The sequence below is a fragment of the Mixophyes fleayi genome, chromosome 1 (assembly GCF_038048845.1).
Source record: "Mixophyes fleayi isolate aMixFle1 chromosome 1, aMixFle1.hap1, whole genome shotgun sequence".
NCBI classification, from domain to species: domain Eukaryota; kingdom Metazoa; phylum Chordata; class Amphibia; order Anura; family Limnodynastidae; genus Mixophyes; species Mixophyes fleayi.
In genome coordinates, this window is record NC_134402.1 from 462250770 (window position 1) to 462277782 (window position 27013).

General features: G+C 46.9%; 1 protein-coding gene across 5 annotated transcripts in view; it reads left to right on the forward strand.

The window, feature by feature from the left end:
• GBA2 (glucosylceramidase beta 2) overlaps positions 1-27013 on the forward strand; it is a 103074-nt gene that overhangs the window by 27397 nt on the left and 48664 nt on the right. For all 5 annotated transcript variants that reach the window (XM_075187392.1, XM_075187393.1, XM_075187395.1 and 2 more), the window contains 2 exons: positions 8676-8930; positions 20622-20713. In XM_075187392.1, the coding sequence (XP_075043493.1) occupies positions 8755-8930; positions 20622-20713 (268 nt within the window). In that variant the 5' untranslated portion in view covers positions 8676-8754. The remainder of the gene's footprint in view (positions 1-8675; positions 8931-20621; positions 20714-27013) is intronic.

The window sequence follows — 27013 nt, forward strand, 5'->3', positions numbered from 1 at the left end:
CCGAAGTTGCAATATTGTTATTTTACCCTGAAGCAAAATAACTACTACTTGACATGAATGCCTCCGTTACTGAAACTACTAAACATGCATCTACTACCACTGTGATCACTGGCATATTCCATGTAACAGGTATCACCCACTAGTGATCACTGTTCTCCCCATCCTATTATTATACTACAATCATCATGTATTTACTAATAAGTAGGACTATCATGTGGGAGGAAGCCTTCTTAAGGGGGATGATCATGCTGCCTCGCCCCTTTAGCCCCTGAAGGACCTGTGCTAAGGATGATACCGCCTGTCGGGTGCTGATGTCACACTGAGGGTCTCCGATGTAGGACCAGCGTCTACAACAAATAACGAATCCTCATTTACTATTACACTTTGATAGCTACATCCCTGCAATAGGTAGCCTGGGTCTTAGATGCTTGGGGGTATGTTCAATTAGCTGAGATGTTTGGTAGAACATTGCGGTCCGATCATGTCTGTAGTCTTGAATAAGATGTACAAACATGTCCCGGGTACATGTTTCCCAGGATGCTCAGAGAGAGAAGATATGGATCACATGTGTGGCATAGAGTCCATACAGAGCTGAATAAGATGTACAGACATGTCCCGGGTACATGTTTCCCAGGATGCTCGGAGAGAGGAGATATGGATCACATGTGTGGCATAGAGTCCATACAGAGCTGAATAAGATGTACAGACATGTCCCGGGTACATGTTTCCCAGGATGCTCAGAGAGAGAAGATATGGATCACATGTGTGGCATAGAGTCCATACAGAGCTGAATAAGATGTACAGACATATCCTGGATACTTATTGCACAGACATAGGAGATATAGACCACATTTTCCTTGATTCAGAATTATCCTTAGTTCCCTCAGTTTAAATCCTGTTTCATTCATCTAAAAAAACCTTTCCAGAACACACACATATCTCACACAAGACACTACAACAACTTTCATGCACTCATCATCTCCTGCATCGAATATTGCAATTCCCTCCTTACTGGTCATCTAAGAATCAGACTCTCACCCCTATGATCTTTTTTGCATGCTGCGGCTAGATTGATTGTCCTTACAAATTGTGTGTCCACTGTTGAGCCACTCGTGTCCGTCCCTACATTGGTTGCCTGTTTTTCACTGAATTCAATATAAAGTACTTTTTTTTTTTTTTAATCGCGTACTGTAGATTTCGTTACACGGTAGACAGGTAAACAACTATAGCCCAAGACGTCAATACCAAGGTACATTGTGAATTGGATAACAGAGTATTATTATTTTTATTATTAAACTTTATATATATGGCTCCATAAGGTTTCCGCAGCGCAGTACAAATACAAAAAAGAAACAGTACAGGGTAATACAGAGCAAAACAAGTAGAACCAAGACTCAAAAAGCTCCAGGCACAGCAAGTACAGGGACGTCGGAGAAGAAGAAATGGAATTGAGACAGAAGGGAAGACGGCCCTGCTCGTAGGAGCTTACATACTAAAGGGAGGGGAAACAGACAGCTGGCACGAGAGGAGACAGTGGAAGGGATCAGGTGCAAGAGGAGACAGCGAAGAGGTAGGTGGATAGCTGGTAGGTGTCTCGGCAATAGGGTTTCTGGAACACGTCTTGGGGCCCCTTGCGGCTAGCTGTGGCAGGGATGTAGTGGAAACTGGGAGGTCGGATGAGTGTCTTGCTCATAGGGTACCTCTATTCCTGTATACTAGACTTTAGGAGGAGGAATGCTGGACTGGACTCCGTACTGTAATAAACCACTGGAATCTGGAAGTGGGACCAGGGAGGACCTGACCCCACGACCAGAAACTCAATACCGTCAAGAACTCAGAAACTCAGAGGAATATAGTATCACAAGTGGGACAGGGAAGAGTCAGAACTCAGGCAGAGACTATACAGGGGGTGGCAAACTCCTGAACAGAATAAGCCTGGAGCTGGTCCTGGACAACTCAGAACCTGAGATAGGACTGAAACTGGAAGTCGGTACGCCGAGAGAGAGGTGGCTCTAGAAAGGGGATGACTCAAAACAACAACCTACTACTCCAGATAGCCAGTAGGAAATGCAGGAATAGATTGATGATAGGAGGATCCACACAGAAGGTAAAAGCTGGAAACTGTACACGAGCAGATAGAATGAAGGTGAATCCACACGAGGAATAAATAGCCAAAGTCTTTATTTCAGCAAGCCGAGTGAAGCTGAATTCACACAAAGGGTTAATGGTTTGAAGTCCATATAACAGCAACAGGATGAAGCTAGATTCACACAAAGGGTTAATGGTTTGAAGTCAATATAACAGCAACAGGATGAAGCTGAACTAATTTAGAAAGTAAATGGTTGAAGTCCATGTATTGGCAACAGGAAGAGACTGAATTCCCTCAGAGGGTAAATGGTTGAAATCTGTATATAGCAAGCGGAATGAAGCAGCAAATAGTATGAAGCTCAATTCACACGAAGGGTTGATGGTTGAGATCTGTATACAGCAGACAGGATGAAGCAGCCAACAAACAGCAAGTGTGGTAGTCTGGACCTAGGAAAGTGTTGCGCTGGCAATTTGCTGAGTTTAGGAGGAGACTCTTATAGTCTGCAGAGGAAGCTAATTAGTGGATGAGATCAGGGGGTAAATGTATTAATGTCCGGATTCTTCAACTCCGGCGTGTTCAGCGTCTTCGGCGATTAAATTTAAAGCGGCGCTGCATTGTAAAGGGAAACTTCCCTTTACAATGCAGCGCCTCTCACCACCGCAAGATGGGAGTGAGGGAGGCCGATGAGGAGAAGGTTACAATAATCGAGATGGGAAATTATGAGAACGTGGATAATATTTTTGGCGGTATCCTGAGAAAGGAAGGGCCTGATGCGGGCAATATTCTGACGGAAACGACAGGATTGGGCAAGAAATTGAATGGGGACAAAAGAGAGGGAGGAGTCAAGGGTGACACACAGGCAGCGGAGTTGAAGGACAGGAGAGATGGTGGTGTTATTAACGGTGATGGAGAGATCAAGGTTATTAGAAGATTTAGAAGGAGGGAAAACAATGAGTTCAGTTTTAGCAATGTTGATTTTGAGAAAACGTGAAGACATCCAGGAGGAGATAGCGGAAAGGCAGTTAGAGACACGAGAGAGAAGGGGGACGGAAAGGTCAGGAGAAGAGTTGTAGTGTTGAATGTCATCAGCGTAGAGGTGGTACTGGAAACCAGAGGAAGAGAGGGAAGTAGTGTATAGTGAAAAAAGAAGAGGGCTGGGAACAGAGCCCTGAGGGACTCCAACGGAAGGAGTGGCAGGGGGAGAGGATGAGTCAGGAGTGGAAAAAGCGTAGGAACGGTTGGCAAGGTATGAGGTAAGCCAAGTGAGGACAGTGCCAGAGAGACCAAGAGAAAGAAGGGTCTACAGAAGGAGGGGGTGGTCCATGGTGTCAAAGACGTCTTCCATGCTGAAAATCCTGTGACCTACAGATTAGACCCAAAATCTAATCCGTTCCCGGCTGTTTCTGAGGTTTGGACCCAGCATCCAGTACCACCGCTCTGCCGCTACCCAGCAGCTCTGGTCAGTGTGATAGGCCAGGGGGATCCATCCACAGCTTCCCTGATCCATAGTAAGAGGTCAGGGGTACCAGCCCAGTTACACCAGTAACGGGGTACACTCGCAGTGTTAGTTACCCAGAAGAAACCCGGTTCTGGATGTCGGTAAAGGAGTCCAGTGGTGGCAGCATTTTTTAAGCCCCTCCTACTGCGGTGAGAGGGCGCAATTGGGTTAATGAAAGAGAACTGTGGCAAAGTAAGCCCAGTCAGTTCCCAGCAACAACAGACGGTGGCGTAGGTCGTCCATCCTGTCACAGTACTATGTAAATAAATGTTGATGATGATCACATTTGGTGATTGTGTCTCATAGTTAGAAAGATTTGGGATCAGGGCATCATTGTGTTACAGGTTTCTCTGCACGACTTCTCTCCAGAATAATCCCATTGTTAAACCAAAATTCCAGAAGATTAGTGACAATTTGTTTGGCTAGTCGACTAGTAATAGCTAATTAGTAATTGGGAGAACGTTTTATCCACAATTGGGCTTATTTACCCATTGGAAAAACTCATTTTGACTGCTCAAAATTCATATAACATAAAATGATTTGGACCTCCTGGGAATTTAGTCCATTTGGCTCACACATTGCCATAAACATCCGATATTATTCGACGATAAGACATCCCCTTCTCCCACTTTCCTGTAACTTTTCTTAATTATTTATAAAAGAACTTAACCCAGTGTTATTGTCAGTTTAATCGTATCACATATTTACATAATATCCCTGATACATTGTTGTATTTTCCTTCATTGGTGTTTTTAACAATAATTATTTTAAAATAATGTATACAAACGCACTGTGTACACACACACTGTATAGGCAGACACGCACACTGAATACACACATACTGTATAGGCAGACGCACACTATACACACACACTGTATACACACACACTGTATAGGCAGACACACACTATACACACACTGGATAGACAGACACACGCACACTATATACACACGCACTGTATAGGCAGACATGTACATTATACACACGCCCAGACACACTCACTCTGTACACCCACACACATGCACACACATAGGCTGTGTACACAGACACACACACACAGGCTGCATACACAGACACACACACACACACTGTGTACACAGACACACACACACAGGCTGTGTACACAGACACACACACACACAGAGACACACACAGGCTGTGTACACAGACACACTGTGTACAGACACACTGTGTACAGACACACAGGCTGTGTATAGAGACACACACACTCAGGCTGTGTATACAGACACACACACACACAGGCTGTGTACATACACACACATACAGGTTGTGTACACAGACACATGCACCCTGACACACACAGGCTGTGTTCACACACGCTGTGTACATACACACACATACATGCTGTGTACACAGACACACACACCCAGACACACACAGGCTGTGTACACACACACATCTGTGTACACAGACACACAGGCTGTGTACACAGACACACACACACACAGACACACACAGGCTGTGTATACAGACACACACACACACACACACACACAGGCTGTGTACACACACGCTGTGTACATACACACACATACACGTTGTGTACACAGACACATGCACCCTGACACACACAGGCTGTGTTCACACACGCTGTGTACATACACACACATACATGCTGTGTACACAGACAGACACACACAGGCTGTGTACACACACACATCTGTGTACACAGACACATAGGCTGTGTATACAGGCACACACACACACAGGCTGTGTACACAGACACACACACACAGGCTGTGTACACAGACACACACACAGGCTGTGTACACAGACACACACACAGGCTGTGCACACAGACACACACAGGCTGTGCACACAGACACACACACACACAGGCTGTGCACACAGACACACACACACACACAGGCTGTGCACACAGACACACACACACACACAGGCTGTGTACACAGACTCACACACAGGCTGTGTACACAGACACACACACAGGCTGTGCACACAGACACACACACACACAGGCTGTGCACACAGACACACACACAGGCTGTGCACACACACACAGGCTGTGCACACACACACACAGGCTGTGCACACAGACACACACACACACACACACAGGCTGTGCACACAGACACACACACACAGGCTGTGTACACAGACACACACACACAGGCTGTGTACACAGACACACACACACAGGCTGTGCACACAGACACACACACAGGCTGTGCACACAGACACACACACACAGGCTGTGCACACAGACACACACACACAGGCTGTGCACACAGACACACACACAGGCTGTGCACACAGACACACACACACAGGCTGTGCACACAGACACACACACACAGGCTGTGCACACAGACACACACACACAGGCTGTGCACACAGACACACACACACACAGGCTGTGCACACAGACACACACACACACACACACAGGCTGTGCACACACACACACAGGCTGTGTACACAGACACACACACACAGGCTGTGTACACAGACACACACACAGGCTGTGCACACAGACACACACAGGCTGTGTACACAGACACACACAGGCTGTGCACACAGACACACACACACGCTGTGCACACAGACACACACACACAGGCTGTGCACACACACACACACACACAGGCTGTGCACACACACACACACACACAGGCTGTGCACACAGACACACACACACAGGCTGTGCACACAGACACACACACACACACACACGCTGTGTACACAGACACACACACAGGCTGTGTACACAGACACACACACACACAGGCTGTGCACACAGACACACACACACACAGGCTGTGCACACACACACAGGCTGTGTACACAGACACACACACAGGCTGTGCACACAGACACACACACACACACAGGCTGTGCACACAGACACACACACACACACAGGCTGTGTACACAGACACACACACAGGCTGTGTACACAGACACACACACAGGCTGTGTACACAGACACACACACAGACTGTGTACACAGACACACACACAGGCTGTGCACACAGACACACACACACAGGCTGTGTACACAGACACACACACAGGCTGTGCACACAGACACACACACACACACAGGCTGTGTACACAGACACACACACAGGCTGTGCACACAGACACACACACACACAGGCTGTGTACACAGACACACACACAGGCTGTGCACACAGACACACACACACACACAGGCTGTGCACACAGACACACACAGACACAGGCTGTGCACACAGACACACACACACACAGGCTGTGCACACAGACACACACACACACACACACACAGGCTGTGTACACAGACACACACACACAGGCTGTGCACACAGACACACACAGGCTGTGTACACAGACACACACACACACAGGCTGTGTACACAGACACACACACACACACAGGCTGTGTACACAGACACACACACACAGGCTGTGTACACAGACACACACACAGGCTGTGCACACAGACACACACACACACACAGGCTGTGCACACAGACACACACACACAGGCTGTGCACACAGACACACACACACACAGGCTGTGCACACAGACACACACACACACACACACACACAGGCTGTGCACACACACACACACACAGGCTGTGCACACAGACACACACACACACAGGCTGTGTACACAGACACACACACACACACAGGCTGTGCACACAGACACACACACACAGGCTGTGTACACAGACACACACACACACAGGCTGTGTACACAGACACACACACAGGCTGTGCACACAGACACACACACACACACACACACAGGCTGTGCACACAGACACACACACACACACAGGCTGTGTACACAGACACACACACAGGCTGTGCACACAGACACACACACACACACACAGGCTGTGCACACAGACACACACACACGCTGTGCACACAGACACACACACACAGGCTGTGCACACAGACACACACACAGGCTGTGCACACACACACACACAGGCTGTGCACACAGACACACACACACACACACAGGCTGTGTACACAGACACACACACACAGGCTGTGTACACAGACACACACACACAGGCTGTGCACACAGACACACACACACAGGCTGTGCACACAGACACACACACACACACAGGCTGTGCACACAGACACACACACACACACAGGCTGTGCACACAGACACACACACACACAGGCTGTGCACACAGACACACACACACACACACAGGCTGTGTACACAGACACACACACAGGCTGTGCACACAGACACACACACACACAGGCTGTGCACACAGACACACACACACGCTGTGCACACAGACACACACACACAGGCTGTGCACACAGACACACACACACACACAGGCTGTGCACACACACACACACAGGCTGTGCACACAGACACACACACAGGCTGTGTACACAGACACACACACACAGGCTGTGTACACAGACACACACACACAGGCTGTGCACACAGACACACACACACAGGCTGTGCACACAGACACACACACACACACAGGCTGTGCACACAGACACACACACACACACACACACACAGGCTGTGCACACAGACACACACACACACACACACACACAGGCTGTGCACACAGACACACACACACAGGCTGTGCACACAGACACACACACACACACACACACACACACACACACAGGCTGTGTACACAGACACACACACACACACACAGGCTGTGCACACAGACACACACACACACACACAGGCTGTGCACACAGACACACACACACACACACACAGGCTGTGCACACAGACACACACACACAGGCTGTGCACACAGACACACACACACACACACACACACACACACACAGGCTGTGTACACAGACACACACACAGGCTGTGTACACAGACACACACACACGCTGTGCACACAGACACACACACACAGGCTGTGTACACAGACACACACACAGGCTGTGTACACAGACACACACACACGCTGTGCACACAGACACACACACACAGGCTGTGTACACAGACACACACACACAGGCTGTGCACACACACACACACGCTGTGTACACAGAGATTGACAATCACTCTCTCTGATCTCTGCTTTCAGGAATCTAGAAAGACCTTTGTCCCTCTGGGTGTGACAATAGCTGAACACATTACCTGGCACATTTCTCTGGGACTCAGGCATGGACAGTACCAGGGAACTGATGGAAACCTACCAGGGGGCAGCCCAGGGGTACAGGGTACCCAGCTATGGATGGAGGATCTGCCTAGCACATGAATTTACAGAGAAGAGGAAACCATTTCAGCTGAAACATGTGTCCCCTGCTAAATTACTGGCCCATCTCCCATTGGGCATCAGGTGAGTGCCCCCCCCAGACACTTTCTGTCTGCCCCCGTATATTATCTCTCCCTCTGTATAGTATCCCCCCCTGTATAATATCCCTTCTCCTGTATAATCCCTCTCCTGCTGTGTATTATCGCTCCTCCTGTATAATATCTCTCCCTCTGTATAGTATCCCCCCTGTATAATATCCCTCCTCCTGTATAATCCCTCTCCTGCTGTGTATTATCGCTCCTCCTGTATAATATCTCTCCCTCTGTATAGTATCCCCCCTGTATAATATCTATACCCCTGTATAATTCCTCTCCCCCTGTGTATTATCTCTCCTTCTGTGTAATATCTTTCCTCCTGTATAATATCTGTCTTCCTGTATATCTCTCCTCCTATATAACATACTTGCCAACTCCCGGAAACTTGGCGGGAGGGGGCGGGACGAGGCCAATCGCGTCATTTTGGCCCCGCCCCCCGAGGTAAAATGGCGTGATTCTCGGTGAGATTGGGATGCGGGAGAAATGCCAGCTTGCCCGGGAGCCCGGGAGACTGACCCGAATTTCGGGAGTCTCCCGGACTTTCCGGGAGAGTTGGCATGTATGCTATATAATAACTCTCCTCCTGTATAATATCTCACCCCTGTATAATATCTCTCCCTCAGTGTAATATCTCTCCTCCTGTATAATATCTCTCCTTCTATATAATATCTCTCCTCCTGTATAATATCTCTCCTTCTATATAATAACTCTCCTCCTGTATAATATCTCTCCCCCTGTGTATTATCTCTCCTTCTGTGTAATATATTTCCTCCTGTATAATATCTCTCCTTCTGTATAATAACTCTCCTCCTGTATAATATCTCTCCTGCTGTGTATTATCTCTCCCTCTGTGCAATATCTCTCTCCCTGTGTAATCCCTCTCTTCCTGTATAATTTCTCTCCCCCTGTGTATTATCTCTCCACCTATATAATAACTCTCCTCCTGTATAATATCTCCCCCTGTATAATATCTCTCCCTCAATGTAATATCTCTCTCCCCCTGTATAATATCTCTCTCATCCACATTCCCTTCCACCACCTCACTGATTACCTCATCTCAACCTACTGCCGCCCACACAACTTTCGCCTCCTAACTCATCCTATACTGTCTCCCAAACACACCTACACCACCTTGCCCATCCCCTACTCCCCCCCCACTCCTTCTCCTCCTTACTCATCTGCTACCGCCCTCCAACCTGCTCCTCTTATCTCATCCCCTAGTGCCTCCTCCCTCACCTATTTCTCCTAACTCATCCCCTACTGCCCTCCACACACCTATTTCTCCTAACTCATCCCCTACTGCCCTCCACACACCTATTTCTCCTAACTTATCCCCTACCGCCCTCCACACACCTACTCCTCCTAACTCGTCCCCTACTGCCCTCCACACACCTATTTCTCCTAACTCATCCCCTACTGTCCTCCACACACCTATTTCTCCTAACTCATCCCCTACTGCCCTCCACACACCTATTTCTCCTAACTCATCCCCTACTGCCCTTCACACACCTATTTCTCCTAACTCATCCCCTACTGCCCTCCACACACCTATTTCTCCTAACTCATCCCCTACTGCCCTCCACACACCTATTTCTCCTAACTCATCCCCTACCGCCCTCCACACACCTATTTCTCCTAACTCATCCCCTACTGCCCTCCACACACCTATTTCTCCTAACTCATCCCCTACTGCCCTCCACACACCTACTCCTCCTTACTCATCCCCTACTGTCCTCCACACACCTATTTCTCCTAACTCATCCCCTACTGCCCTCCACACACCTATTTCTCCTAACTCATCCCCTACTGCCCTCCACACACCTATTTCTCCTAACTCATCCCCTACTGCCCTCCACACACCTACTCCTCCTTACTCATCCCCTACTCCCCTCCACACACCTATTTCTCCTAACTCATCCCCTACTGCCCTCCACACACCTATTTCTCCTAACTCATCCCCTACTGCCCTCCACACACCTATTTCTCCTAACTCATCCCCTACTGCCCTCCACACACCTATTTCTCCTAACTCATCCCCTACTGCCCTCCACACACCTATTTCTCCTAACTCATCCCCTACTGCCCTCCACACACCTACTCCTCCTTACTCATCCCCTACTGCCCTCCACACACCTATTTCTCCTAACTCATCCCCTACTGCCCTCCACACACCCATTTCTCCTAACTCATCCCCTACTGCCCTCCACACACCTATTTCTCCTAACTCATCCCCTACTGTCCTCCACACACCTATTTCTCCTAACTCATCCCCTACTGCCCTCCACACACCTATTTCTCCTAACTCATCCCCTACTGCCCTCCACACACCTACTCCTCCTTACTCATCCCCTACTGCCCTCCACACACCTATTTCTCCTAACTCATCCCCTACCGCCCTCCACACACCTATTTCTCCTAACTCATCCCCTACTGCCCTCCACACACCTACTCCTCCTTACTCATCCCCTACTGCCCTCCACACACCAATTTCTCCTAACTCATCCCCTACTGCCCTCCACACACCTACTCCTCCTTACTCATCCCCTACTGCCCTCCACACACCTATTTCTCCTAACTAACTCATCCCCTACTGCCCTCCACACACCTACTCCTCCTTACTCATCCCCTACTGCCCTCCACACACCTATTTCTCCTAACTAACTCATCCCCTACTGCCCTCCACACACCCACTCCTCCTTACTCATCCCCTACTGCCCTCCACACACCTACTCCTTCTTACTCATCCCCTACTGCCCTCCACACACCTACTCCTCCTTACTCATCCCCTACTGCCCTCCACACACCTACTCCTCCTTACTCATCCCCTACTGCCCTCCACACACCTATTTCTCCTAACTCATCCCCTACTGCCCTCCACACACCTATTTCTCCTAACTCATCCCCTACTGCCCTCCACACACCTATTTCTCCTAACTCATCCCCTACTGCCCTCCACACACCTATTTCTCCTAACTCATCCCCTACTGCCCTCCACACACCAATTTCTCCTAACTCATCCCCTACTGCCCTCCACACACCTATTTCTCCTAACTCATCCCCTACTGCCCTCCACACACCTACTCCTCCTTACTCATCCCCTACTGCCCTCCACACACCTACTCCTCCTAACCCCTCACAATACTCTTCCTAAGGCTGTCCTTAAAGTCTACTGTACATAACAGACATTTTTACAGATGCCCCTGATTGTAGACGCATGTTATAACATGCATACGATTCAGACATCCCTAGGACTCAAGACTTAGACTAGCCCTATGGCTGGTGCAAGAGATTTGGCAGAAAAACAAGTAACTTTTAGACAGCCAAACTTTGATTTAGACGTGACTGTGTGCGGTCGAGCTTGGCATGTCCTTACTGTCAATTGGCTACGGCCAAATGTCCCTTCCCAGCCCCGTTTCCCCCCTTTCCCGTAATCGTAGTAAGTGTCCCTTGCGTACGGAGACGGAGTGATTTTCTGGTATATGGGCCGATTGTGGGCATGCACAGACTGATTTTGCATACAATATGCTCAAAATCTCAGATAAGTGCCTTAATGCCCAAAATGTCTGGGTCAACAAGGCCATTCAAACATGGACGGAACAGTTGTCTAAGGGTCAGCAAGAACATAGACCTATTGCTGAATTGGTGTTGACAGAGCATATTGAGGAAGGTTCTGACTTGTTAGATCAGGCTTTTTTGGGTTTGGTTTCCGTTAACTCCAGACGTTCTGCTCTCGTTATTGTATCCAGACATTCTTTGTGGCTGCACTCTTGGTCGCCTGATGCGGACTCAAATCGTACGCTGGAATCTTTGCCTTATGGCGGTGTTACTCTGGTTCGGAGATGGACCAAATCATTCAGGTAGCCCTGTAAGATAAGAGCTCATTTCTGCCTGTCACCTGTGCTAAATTCGAGGCAACCAAGGTTTCGGTCCTTTCTTTCCTTTGTTAGGTCGAGGGCAACTCCTATCAGAGGGCAGTGTTCTTCCTCTGGTGGAGGTTCCCATAGGGGCCGAGGCTCCAGCAAATGTGGGGCTCCGAAGCCCCCAGAAAGGACCTCCGCATGATAGCATAACTCGCCACAGGATTAGGGTGGGGGCCCATCTACTGCAATTTCAGGATCAGTGGCAAGCCTCAAATTTGGATGCCTGTTTCGACAATTGTGACTTGAAGCATAGTCCTCTGCAAGTCACCATCATGTATGGAAATCTTACGTAAAGTGGTGTGAAGGTCACATTTTTCAAACTTGCCGCTTTAGTTTTTCCCGCTTCCTATCCTTCCTGCAGGACGGTTTTTATAAAGGTCTCCGTCGCTCTTCTCTGAAACTGCAAGTTTCGGTGCTCTCGATTTTCTCTCAGCGCAAGTTGACAGTCATGAAGGACTTTTCTACAAGGTGTTCCCCTTTGTACATCCAGTAGAGCATTGGGATCTTAATTTCTGCTTATTTCTTCTGCTCGTCTGGAGTCTGAGTTGGTGGCGCTGTGCTGTATCCCCCCCATTGTGGTGTTTTCTTCTGATAAGGAAATGCTCTTTTGTGCTGAAGGTGGTCTCCCGTTTTCACTTAAACCAGGAGATTGTCGTTACGACGTCTTGTCCCAAGTCTCAACCTACTGATACATCCTTGCACCTTCTGAATTGGCCAGGCCCTCTGGTGCTATGTCAGCCGTACGGTTTCCGTTTGTAAAACTAATGACCTTTTCGTACGGTTTGGCAGCATCTAAGCAGTCTATTGCTTTCTGGCCTACAGCCACCATTCGTTTGGCTAATGTTCAGGTGGCCAGACTGGTGCCGGTGGGCTTGACGACTCATTCGGCCAGAGCTGTTGGTGCTTCGTGGGCAGCGAATCACGGTGCTTCGGCTGAACAGTTGTGCTGGGCTGCTATGTGGTCGTCTGTCCACACCTCTTACAAATTCTACAAATTGCAGGGTTTTGCATCGCAGGGTGCCAGCTTTGGGCGCAAGGTCTTATGCACGGCTATTTCAGAGCAATCCCAACCTTCGAGACAGCTTCGGTATGTCCCCATTCTTGCAGTATCCCTCAGTGGCAGGTGATTTTTTTACTCACCTCACTTAAAACCCATTTCTCTGATTAGGGGGACACTGCGCTCCCTTTCCTTGCTCTGCTGTTTTGTTGCTTCCTTTAAGGTGTTTCTAGTTACACCTAATTAGCCCCTCTCTTCTGGGCTTTGTTATATGAAAACTGAGGACGGGGCATAGTAGGGGAGGAGCTATCCACTCAAATAGTTTAAGTTTTAAAGTGCCTTTACTCTAAATCCACCTACTATACCCTCTTGTGAGACTCAGGTATTGGGAATCCACAAGTTCTGGTACAGACAGGTACACACTAACCCCTAGTGCTACCTCCCCATTCTGCCACTATACCGCTTCTACACATTCCTTACTATACAACGGTTAGGGTGGTGGTCACCCTCTCGTGAATCTCTCACATCTATCTTTACCGGAGGCTCTGGTGAGCTAGCTGAGCATACCCTCTTCTCCCTCTCAAGCTCAGGCAAGTGGGACCCACATCTGTCCACTACAGTTTTCAGCCAGGCTGGTACAGACACAGATGGATACACAATTTTCCTCTGATTCCCCCCCCCCCCTCTCTCAGTTTGTCCTTACTGTAGTACACGTTACTTGTGGACACCCTGTAAATCGTGAGCACATCAAACTTAATAACGAGCTCATCAGGCACAGATTGAACAAGCGTGCTACCTAAATCAGCATGACTCGCAAACTTGATATAAATACTGCCCACTGCCCTTACCTCTGACAGGGAGCCTGTAAAAGACAGGGTCAGATTGCAAAACAGCACAATTAACCACATTGTCATCAGACACCTCTATAATTGCAGGAGCTGGAGGAAGGGCGGTTAGAAAAAAAGATATTAGAGTTACCTTCTGGCAGCCCCTTCCCTTCTCTGCAGAGAAGACTCTGGGGTAAATGTATCAAGCTGAGACTTTCCAGTAGCTTTGAAAAGTGGAGATGTTGCCTATAGCGATCAATCAGATATTTAGAACAGTCTATAAAATGATAGCTAGAATCTGATTGGCAGCATCTTCACTTTTCAAACCAACCAGAAACTCTTAGCTTGATACATTTACCCCCCTATGTTAGGGCCACCTTCTGCTGCCAGCCCCCTTATCTCCCCTCTTGGGTTAATTCTGAGGACCTGGCCTGCGCTGACACTGGAGGAAAGAGCATCCTCCTCGGATACAGACAGTTTACTCATTTCAGATTCCATGGAACATACATTTCTCTGTCACATCCTGGTACCCGGGAAAACACTTGGATGTTTTCAGCACAGTCATTAGAGACATATTGAGATAATATCCTGTCTACATCAGTCCCAAGTAATGCATTTGCAGAAATATTGTCCGATACCCCTACTTCTCATAGACCTCTTCCAGCACCCCGGTGCCGATATATCCTGGCCATAGGCACTGCAAGGTGAATTCCACCCACCCCTTGCATAGAAATTCCCCAGAATGATGTCCTCTAACCCCACCAGTTCTGAACTCACCAGCATAACATCAGAACCCTTCTCTCTTAAAGCCACAATTACCTTGTCATCAACAGTGGCTGGCTCCAGGTTGTTCTTCCGGCTCCCTTGCGGTCCAGCAACACACAGAACCACTGGGGAAGATTGCAGGAAGGTTTCCCCCCAGAGGAGGGTGTAGAGTTCTTCTTTTCTGGACAGATGGCACCTGGTCTCACTTCTCTCTTCTGGGTTTCTCCCAGAACAGACTTTGCACCCACCCTCCCCAAAGATGAAGAAGAAACAGCAGGGGAAGTACTGATGGGGGCAGTGTTCCTACTCCTTGATGTCCCCTTCCCAGGCAGTCTGCCCTGGCACAAAGGATCCTCTTTTAGCTGCAAGTGCCAAGTGACAGTGTAGTTGTGATCAAGTCTAGTTGTCCTGACCATTCCTTCACAACAGCTGGGCACAAAGTGAGAAACTGCTGCTGGATCATTAAATCTTTCAGAGCATCAAAGATTGTGATTTTTGAAACTCCCAATCCACTGATGGAAAGTCCTGAATACGTATCAGAGACACTGCGCTTTAACTCTCTGGACTTTTGCCTGTGAGCCTCTGGGGTGATGTTAAAACGTAGCAACGGAGCTCTTTTGGTAGCCTCTTTGTCCATTTCAGGGAGAAGACCTGCAGAGACCCCCAAGGCTTTGCCTCTCAGACCAGGGGATAAGTACTGTGCCCATTGATCTTGGGGCAGTTCATACTGTCGGAAGGTCTTTTCAAATCTCTGCAAAAAAGCATCCAAATCCCCATCTTCTTCCAGGATAGGGAAATTCTCTGGACAGGGTCTTCTGATATCAGCCTCTGTGGATTCTGCCTCTCGTCCTACAGCTTCTTCCTGTTTGCCGCTCAGCTTGGTTGTCTGCTGCTTCCATTGCAGGTTGTCTCTCCTGAAATTGTTGAATAAGCTGCATTTTAGTTGCAAGTCAGCTTCCCCCAAATATTTGAGAGCCGTTTGTAAATGTCCATGGGGCTGATTCATTAAGGAACTCAGGCAAGAAATTTCTTATTTAAGTCTCCTGGACAAAACCATGTTACAATGTAAGGGGTGAAAATTAGTTTTATATTTTGCATATACGATGAATACTGACTGTTTTTTCACATAGCAGACAAATATCACCTTTAAATCTTAAGGGGGTATTCAATTGTTCCACCGGGCGCCGCCGGAACGAGCGCGTTAAAACTATTACCGTTTATATGGTAATTACTCGCTCAATTTCAGCTCGCTGCTCAGGGATGAACGGTAATTACGCGCAATATTACCTTATAAACGGTAATAGTTTTAACGCGCTCGTTCCGGCGGCGCCCCTGGAGGAACAATTGAATACCCCCCTTAGTGTACAAATAATCTATCAAGTATTTATGCACTACATGAAATAACAGGCAGTATTTAACTTATGTGCAAAATAGAAAACTCTGTTTCAACTATGTAGCGTTCTAATTCCATGCTAGGGCTGACACACGAATTGTAACACAAGATAAATAAATGCACAATACTGAAAAACAATTTAAATGACATAAAACAGTATAATACAATAGTTTCAACTTGAACAAATCTGTAAAACTTACCGGACATGCTGCAGGTCCCCATAGCCCCCTTCCTGTGATGTCAGACCGAGAAAGTCTGTATAAAGTCATTTAGTGTCACCCCCTGGCTGAACACAGAGTTCATCTAAGCGGCACCAAACTAATAGTATGAATTTGTTCACAAACACATACTTGCAATTTTCTATGACTAGTAATTAGCATGCATATGACACCTCTTATAAGTTATTTCTCTTGCACCCCCTTATAAGTTATTACTCTTATACCCACTTATCGTTTATCACTCTTACACCCCCTTATTGTTTATCACTCTTACACCCCCTTATTGTTTATCACTCTTACACCCCCTTATCGTTTATCACTCTTACACCCTCTTATTGTTTATCACTCTTACACCCCCTTATCGTTTATCACTCTTACACCCTCTTATTGTTTATCACTCTTACACCCCCTTATTTTTTACTACTCTTACACCCCTTATCGTTTATCACTCTTACACCCTCTTATTGTTTATCACTCTTACACCCCCTTATCGTTTATCACTCTTACACCCCCTTATCGTTTATCACTCTTACACCCCTTATCGTTTATCACTCTTACACCCACTTATTGTTTATTACTCTTAAACCCCATTATCTGTTATTACTCTTACACCCTCTTATCGTTTATCACTCTTACACCCCCTTATTGTACATTACTCTTACACCCCCTTATCCTTTATCACTCTTACACCCACTTATTGTTTATTACTCTTACACCCACTTATCGTTTATCACTTACACCCCCTTATTGTACATTACTCTTTCACCCCCTTATCTTTTATCACTCTTACACCCCCTTATCGTTTATCACTCTTACACCCACTTATTGTTTATTACTCTTAAACCCCATTATCTGTTATTACTCTTACACCCTCTTATCGTTTATCACTCTTACACCCCCTTATTGTACATTACTCTTACACCCCCTTATACTTTATCACTCTTACACCCACTTATTGTTTATTACTCTTACACCCACTTATCGTTTATCACTTACACCCCCTTATTGTACATTACTCTTTCACCCCCTTATCCTTTATCACTCTTACACCCCCTTATCCTTTATTACTCTTACACCCACTTATTATTTATTACTCTTAAACCCCATTATATGTTATTACTCTTACACCCACTTATTGTTTATCACTCTTACACCCCTTTATCGTTTATCACTCTTACACCCCCTTATCGTTTATCACTCTTACACCCCCTTATTGTTTATCACTCTTACACCCCCTTATTGTTCATTACTCTTATGCCCAGTTATCGTTTATCACTCTTACACCCACTTATCGTTTATCACTTACACCCCCTTATTGTACATTACTCTTTCACCCCCTTATCCTTTATCACTCTTACACCCCCTTATCCTTTATTACTCTTACACCCACTTATTATTTATTACTCTTAAACCCCATTATATGTTATTACTCTTACACCCACTTATTGTTTATCACTCTTACACCCCTTTATCGTTTATCACTCTTACACCCCCTTATCGTTTATCACTCTTACACCCCCTTATTGTTTATCACTCTTACACCCACTTATCGTTTATCACTCTTACACCCCCTTATCCTTTATCACTCTTACACCCACTTATCGTTTATCACTCTTACACCCCCTTATCGTTTATCTCTCTTATACCCCCTTATCATTTATCACTCTTACACCCCTTATCTGTTATTACTCTTATGCCCACTTATCATTTATTACTCTTAAACCCCCTTATTAGTTATTACTCTTACACCCCCTTATTGTTCATCGTTTATCACTCTTACACCCCCTTATCATTTATTACTCTTACACCCACTTATTGTTTATCACTCTTACACCCACTTATCGATTATTACTCTTACACCCACTTATCTGTTATTACTCTTATACACTCTTATTAGTTATTACTCTTACACCCCCTTATCTGTTATTACTCTTATACACTCTTATTAGTTATTACTCTTACACCCCCTTATTGTTCATCGTTTATCACTCTTACACCCTCTTATCATTTATTACTCTTACACCCACTTATTGTTTATTACTCTACAACCCACTTATCATTTATTACTCTTAAACCCCCTTATCTTTTATCTCTCTTACACCCCCTTATTGTTTATCACTCTTACACCCACTTATCGATTATTACTCTTACACCCACTTATCATGTATTACTCTTACACCCCCTTTTCTGTTATTAGTCTTATGCACTCTTATCAGTTATTACTCTTACACCCTCTTATCATTTATTACTCTTACACCCTCTTATCATTTATTACTCTTACACCTGCTTATCGTTTATTACTCTCACACCCCCTTATCGTTTATCACTCTTACACCCGCTTATCATTTATCACTCTGACATCCCCTTATCAGTTATTACTCTTACACCCTCTTATCATTTATTACTCTTACACCCTCTTATCATTTATTACTCTTACACCTGCTTATCGTTTATTACTCTCACACCCCCTTATCGTTTATCACTCTTACACCCGCTTATCATTTATCACTCTGACATCCCCTTATCTGTTATTACTCTTACACCCCCTTATCTGTTATTACTCTTAAACCCCCTTATCTGTTATTACTCTTATACTCTCTTCTCTATTATTACCCTTACACCCCCTTATCTGTTATTACTCTTATACTCTCTTCTCTATTATTACTCTTACACCCCCTTATCTGTTATTACTCTTATACTCTCTTCTCTATTATTACTCTTACACCCCCTTATCTGTTATTACTCTTATACTCTCTTCTCTATTATTACTCTTACACCCCCTTATCTGTTATTTCTCCTTCACTGCTAATTTCTCATTCCTTTGATTAAATTTCCTATTTATGTATTCTATTGTCTGTCTACCTATCTGCTATATTGCATCTCAATGATTAATAGAACATGCACTATAACCTATGTATGTTTCTCATTCTCTATATATCTATGGACCTGTTGTATTAATCATTGACATACTCATACAGAGCTATACACAGCACTGCACCAACATACATATCTCCCAGCTTGACCCTTAGACTCTACGTAAGATCTGCATCTCTCATCCTCACCCATCACTTACTGCCATTCCCGGGACTTCATTCCCACCCTCGTACTTTCCCAAGCCTCCAAACCTCCCAGTGTTCTCTGACAACTCATGTTCAAATTCCTGAACTGCCCCTTTGCCCCTCCCTAGAGTATTCTACCCACCCCCTCCCCTTTTACACCGTTCATTCAAACTTACATTTTTTTCTCCTCTGACCCCCTGGCCAATGAGATGATAAAAGCAGTTTTCCCATTACCCTCTGACTGAACCAATATGCAGTATGTAGCACTTACCCCCATGTATCACACTCCTATTGTCCCTATATAGTGTAAGTTTGTGAGCAGCGTCCTCTTACCGCTCTGTCTCTCTGTAATACCTGTGTCTGTTACACATTGTAACTTGCTGTGGAGTATGCTGGTGATATATTAATAAATATATTGTGCACTGTGTATGTCTGTGTACAGTGTGAGTGTGTATATAGTCTATATGCTGTATATATAACGTATACTATCCTGCGACTTAGGTATCTCCTCTGGTGGTGTCGGAAGACGTACGTAGAGAAGAAAGCGCCGTTTATAGACATGCTGAACTCCATCCCATTGCGGCAAATCTATGGTAAGTCTGTAGTGTATAGATATGTACACACTCACCTCTCCTGTACTGCCATATCCTGTATCTCCTGTACTGCCATATCCTGTATCTCCTGTACTGCCATATCCTCCTGTATCTCCTGTACTGCCATATCCTGTATCTCCTGTACTGCCACATCCTCCTGTATCTCCTGTACTGCCATATCCTCCTGTATCTTCTGTACTGCCATATCCTCCTGTATCTCCTGTACTGCCATATCATCCCAGTATCTTCTGTACTGCCATATCATCCCAGTATCTTCTGTACTGCCATATCATCCCAGTATCTCCTGCACTGCCATATCCTCCCAGTATCTCCTGTACTGCCATATCCCCTGTATCTCCTGTACTGCCATATCCTCCCAGTATCTCCTGTACTGCCATATCCTCCCAGTATCTCCTGTACTGCCATATCCTCCTGTATCTCCTGTACTGCCATATCCTCCTGTATCTCCTGTACTGCCATATCCTCCTGTATCTCCTGTACTGCCATATCCTCCTGTATCTCCTGTACTGCCATATCCTCCTGTATCTCCTGTACTGCCATATCCTTGTAGGTGAGTGTGAGGAGCTTAAAGAGGATTCTGAAGGGGAATGGGAGCCAGTGAAGGGCTAGGTAGAGGGGGGAGACAGAAGAGGAGCGGCGAGAAAGGAAAATAAGCCTAGCGGCAGCGTTAAGAACAGATCGAAGGGGATCGAGATGAGAGTGGGGGAGGCCAGTGAGGAGGAGGTTACAGTAGTCCCAGCAGGAGATGATCAGAGAGTGGATAAGGCATTTGGTGGCATCTTGGGAGAGGAAGGGCCGGATGCGAGCGATGTTACACAGCTGGAAGCGGCAGGATTTAGCAAGAGAGAGGATGTGGGGGCCAAAGGAGAGAGAGGAGTCGAGGATGACACCAAGGCAGCGAAGTTGGGGGACAGGGGAGATAGAGGTGTTGTCGACAGTGATGGAGAGGTCAGAAGGGGATGAGGTATGAGAGGGAGGAAAAACTATGAGCTCAGTTTTGGCAAGGTTAAGTTTGAGGAATCGAGAGGACATCCAGGAGGAGATGGCAGAGAGGCAGGTGGACACCCTAGAGAGGAGGGAGGGAGAGAGATCAGGAGAGGAGAGGTATAGTTGAGTGTCGTCAGCGTAAAGGTGGTAGCTGAAGCCGAAGGAGCTGATGAGTTCACCCAGGGAGGAGGTGTATAGAGAGAAGAGTAAGGGTCCCAGAACAGAGCCTTGAGGGACCCCGACTTGAAGGGTGGACGGGGGGGGAGAGAGACCCAGAGGTGGTGACAGAGAAGGATTGGTGAGTAAGGTAAGGGGTGAACCAGGACAGGACTGGGCCGGAGAGGCCGAAAGACTGGAGGGTGTGAAGGAGGAGGCGGTGGTCAACGGTGTCAAAGGCTGCAGAGAGGTCAAGGAGGATGAGAAGGGAGAAGTGGCCCCTGGCTTTAGCAGAGAGGAGGTCATTGGTGACTTTAGCCAGGGCAGTTTCAGTGGAGTGGAGGGGGCGGAAACCTGACTGGAGAGGATCAAGGAGGGAGTATTCAGAAAGGTAGGAGGTGAGACGGCTGCAGGCGAGCCTCTCGAGAATTTTGGAGGCAAAAGGGAGAAGAGATATGGGGCGATAGTTCGAGAGAGAAGTGGGGTCGAGATTAGGTTTCTTAAGAATGGGGGATACGAGAGCATGTTTGAAGGAGGAGGGGAAGATGCCAATTGAAGAGGGAGAGATTAAAGAGGTGAGCGAGGTGGGAGCAGGTGGTGGGGGAAAGGGAGCGAAGAAGGTGGGAGGGGATGGGATCCAGGGGACAGGTAGTGGGGGGGGAGGATGAAATGAGAGAGTGGACTTCCTCGCCGGTGGTGGGACGGAAGGAGGGGAAGGTGGTTGGGGGGGGAGGACGGAAGAGTGGGAGGGATGGAAGAAAGAGTGGAGGAGTAGATTTCAAGTCGGATGGCCTCGATTTTAGAGGAGAAGAAGGAGGCGAAATCGGAGGCAGTCAGGGGGGGAGGGAGGGGGCCAGGAGAGTGCTGAAGGTGGTGAAGAGGCGGCGGGGGTTAGAGGACTGGGAAGAGATGAGGGATTTAAAGAAAGATTGTTTAGCGAATGAGAGGGCAGAGCTGTAGGATGAAAGGATGAATTTAAAGTGGAGGAAGTCAGCCAGGGAGCGGGATTTTCTCCAGTGACGTTCAGCGGTACGGGAGCATTTTTGGAGGAAGAGGGTAAATTTGGAGTGCCAGGGTTGGGGTTTGCAGCAACGGGGGTGGGTTAGGGGCGATCGCGTCCAGAAGGGAGGTGAGGGTGTGATTGTAGAGGGAGACCGCCTGGTTGGGGCAGGCCTGGGAGGAAAGGGGAGAAAGGAGGGTATCGAGAGAGGAGGACAGAGAGGCAGGGTCAAGAGCATCGAGGTTGCGTATGGACAGAGTAGGTTTGGGCAGGGGGAGGGGAGCAGGAGAAGAGGAGAGAGAGAAGGAGAGGAGATGGTGGTCGGATAGAGGAAAGGGAGAGATGGAGAAGTCGAAGAGACTACATAGGTAGGAGAAGACAAGATCAAGGGAGTGCCCAAGGCAGTGGGTAGAGGAGGAGGTCCATTGGGTGAGACCAAGAGAGAAAGAAAGGGTGAGCAGTTTGCTGGAAGCAGGGTAAGTGGGATTGTCGATGGGGATGTTAAAGTCCCTGAGAATGATTGAGGGGAGATCGGAGCAGAGGTGGTGAGGAAGCCAGCTTGCAAAGTTGTCAAGGAAGAGGGAGGTGGGGCCAGGGGGGCGGTAGATGACAGTGACGCGGAGGTGGAAGGGGATGGGGTAGAAGAGGCGGATGGAGTGAGTTTCAAAGGAGGAGAATGAGAGGGAGTGTTCAGGGGGAATGACACGAAAAGTACAGGTGGAGGAGAGGAGGAGGCCAACTCCACCGCCTGGGCGGGCACCAGGCCTGGCGGAGTGGGTGAAGGAGAGGCCACCATAGGAGAGGGCAGCGGGGGAAGTAGTATCAGAATCGGAGAGCCAGGTTTCAGTAACGGCAAGAAGGTTAAAGGAGTTGGATAGAAAGAGGTCGTGGATAGCAGTCAGCTTGTTGCGGATGGATCTGGCATTCCAGAGGGCACAGAAGAAAGGGGGAGAGGAGAGGGGGGAAATGGGGATGAGGTTAGCAAGATGAGCAGCGCGCGGGGGAGGGCGGGGAGGAACGGGAGAGGTAGGGTGGGGGGGAGAGTATGGGTATGGAGTGAGAGCGGGGAGCCATAGTAGGGAGAGAGAGTAACAGAACAGTGAGATAGTAGGGACAGTGAAAAACAGGTAACAATGATTGCAGAACAGTAAGATAATAAGGACAGTGGATAATAGGTAAGAATAAGCAGGGAGACAATAGCAAGATGTGGGACAATAACCAATTAGGGCGTGGAAGGCAAGGAATAATAGAAGGAGAGGTAATAAGGACAATGGAAATAGGCAAGAATAATAACAGGTAAAAGTAGTTGCTGGTAAATATAAAATCAGGAAAAACAAGATAAAGGCATATAAATAGTAGTATAATAACAGGTAAAAAGTAGTTACTTGTAAATGTACAATCAGGAAAAACAAAAAAATGGCATATAAAATAATGTTTTATATGCAGTTGATGCAGTTAAACCAGGGATTCAGCAGAAGAAGGGTTAATTGACAAGCCGGGTCGGTACACAGTGGATCAGCCAGTTTGGATGAGCCAGGTAATAAGCAGGAGAAGGGTTAACTGACAAGCCAGGTCGGTACACAGTAGATCAGTTGGTGCAGATAAGCCAGGGATTCAGCAGGAGAAGGGTTAACTGACAAGCCGGGTCGGTACACATATCCATATCCCCCTGTATCTCCTGTTCTGCTATATCCCCCCTCCTATCTTCTGTACTGCCATATCCCCCCTGTACCTCCTGTACTGCCATATTCCCTCTGAATCTCCTGTACTGCCATATCCCCCCCTATAACTCCTGTACTGCCATATCCCCCCCTATAACTCCTGTACTGCCATATCCCCTCCTATCTCTTGTACTGCCATATCCCCCCTGTATCTCCTGTACTGCCATATCCCCTCTGTATCTCCTGTACTGCCATATCCCCCCTCCTATCTCTTGTACTGCCATATCCCCCTCCTATCTTCTGTACTGCCATATTCCCTCTGTATCTCCTGTACTGCCATATCCCCTCCTATCTCCTGTACTGCCATATCCCGCTGTATCTCCTGTTCTGCCATATCCCCCCTGTATCTCCTGTACTGCCATATCCCCCTGCATCTCCTGTTCTGCTATATCTCCCCTCCTATCTTCTGTACTGCCATATCCCCCCAGTATCTCCTGTACTGCCATATCCCCCCTGTATCTCCTGTACTGCCATAACTTCCATGTATCTTTAACTTGCAAACTAATACAAACAAACAAAACAAAATGTAGAGCCCAAACATAGAAGAACTTAAAAAACATATATACTAGGGTTTAATGCCCCCTAAAAGTCCAACATTGGTCCATAATAAATATGATAAAAGTATAACATAAAATCAAATAAGGGTGCCTACACCAAATTTCTAAATATTTCAAACCATATCACAACTCATATAATAAATGTTTACAGTTTCAAACAAAGAAGATGTAATGGAAGCTTGTAGACATATGCAAACCATATTTGAAAAAAAAATGACTTATATCATATAAAATCTATTGGTAGTGCAGAAAAGATAAGCTAGAGAACTATGCAGAACTTTTGCCCTCTTACAGAGGCCTCAAACCCCATCAGAGCTTGACCCAGTTTGTATTGACCATCCGTCCCCTCTCTATATCCCTAATCTTCCAAACCTCGTGTAGAATGTCACTCGCCACTATTTCATAGTGGAGGACCTTTTGTTTGATGGAAACCTGACATTTCGCGTTTCAAGTGAAATATCTAGTTACTAAACTAAGAAAAGAGTGCTTAATTCAAAGTCCCACCACCTACCCTTGAATACTCCATAAACCCATTTAGGGTAACTAAGCACGGAATACCCAAGGCACCGGAAACCTCTTGTAAACTTCTACATTGAAGGGGCACTCAAGAAAAAAATGGTGCATGATCTCCTCCTCCCCAAGACACTCCTCCTGTGGGCAGCCACGCTCATCAGCATTTCTATACTTTAAGTTTCCCCTCACATAGAGTCTCCCATGGAAAGAGAACCAGGCAATTTCCCAGAACTTCAGAGGAATCCTCCCAGAATTAACCAAGGCCAGGCCCTCCGATCAAACATCGCCTGGGCAGTATCTTAATAACAACTGAACCCAGAAGTGAGAGTGCAGGATTCTCCTCTCCAACTCCCTTCTAGAAGAGTTCCTGACTTCACCCACCTCCAGACCCCAACGCTTTGTCACCTTCAATCCCAGAGACACGTAGGCTGGGAGCTATCTATGATGTATCCGAAAGCTCTTTACCCTGTCTCCTTCTATCCAGTCATCATGCCCTGAAACCATCTACCCAATGAGGAGGGGTCTCAAGGAGGAGATTACTAAGATGTAACTTCAAGAAAGTTGTTAGAAAGAATAGCACTGGTTTAACCATCCCCAGGCCACCTTTCTTCCTCGATCTGTAGGTAACAGCACGCTTGACTAGGTTCAGCCTATTCCCCCAAAGTAGACAGAAGAAAACTGCATAACCCCTGGCCCATAAACATTCTTGCAACAAGCACACATAACTGATATATAGAAACACCGGGATCAGGTAAGTTTTTACCAGGTCAACTCTTTCCCTAAGAGAAAGTTTCCATGCTCTCCAGCTCTCCAATTTCTAGGAAGCTTACCCCAGCTTTAAATCCTAATTTTGCTTGGCATAATCAGCGGCCAAATTGGTTTCCCAAAATTTTGATGTTACTATTGGCCTGGGAAAGGTCGTCCGGGAAGGTCGAAGTGGTTCACTTTCGAGCCAGTGACATCGTCCGCGTGTCGGTGTTGAAAAGGGCTATGAGGCACTAGTTCTCAATGTACGACTGGTCTTTCCCTTTAAACAATAAAATTAGGGCAGAAACGCGCGTTTCGCTCACAGCTTTTGCAAGGCTCTTGAAAAAGCTGTTAGTGAAACGCGCGTTGGCTTCTCTCTCCTATTGACCACATTTGCAAATCGCTTCCCAGATTATTACAGGAAGGGTTTATCACAAAATCCAGCGATTGCAACTCTTAAGGGACTACTGCCGCTCATTTATAGTTCTACTTTATAGGCATTTCTTGATACGAGAAATTTGAGCTAATTATAAACGACTAGGGAAGTTTACCTTTCCAATTATGGAGCTTATTAGGTCATGAAGGTTATTTAAAGTAT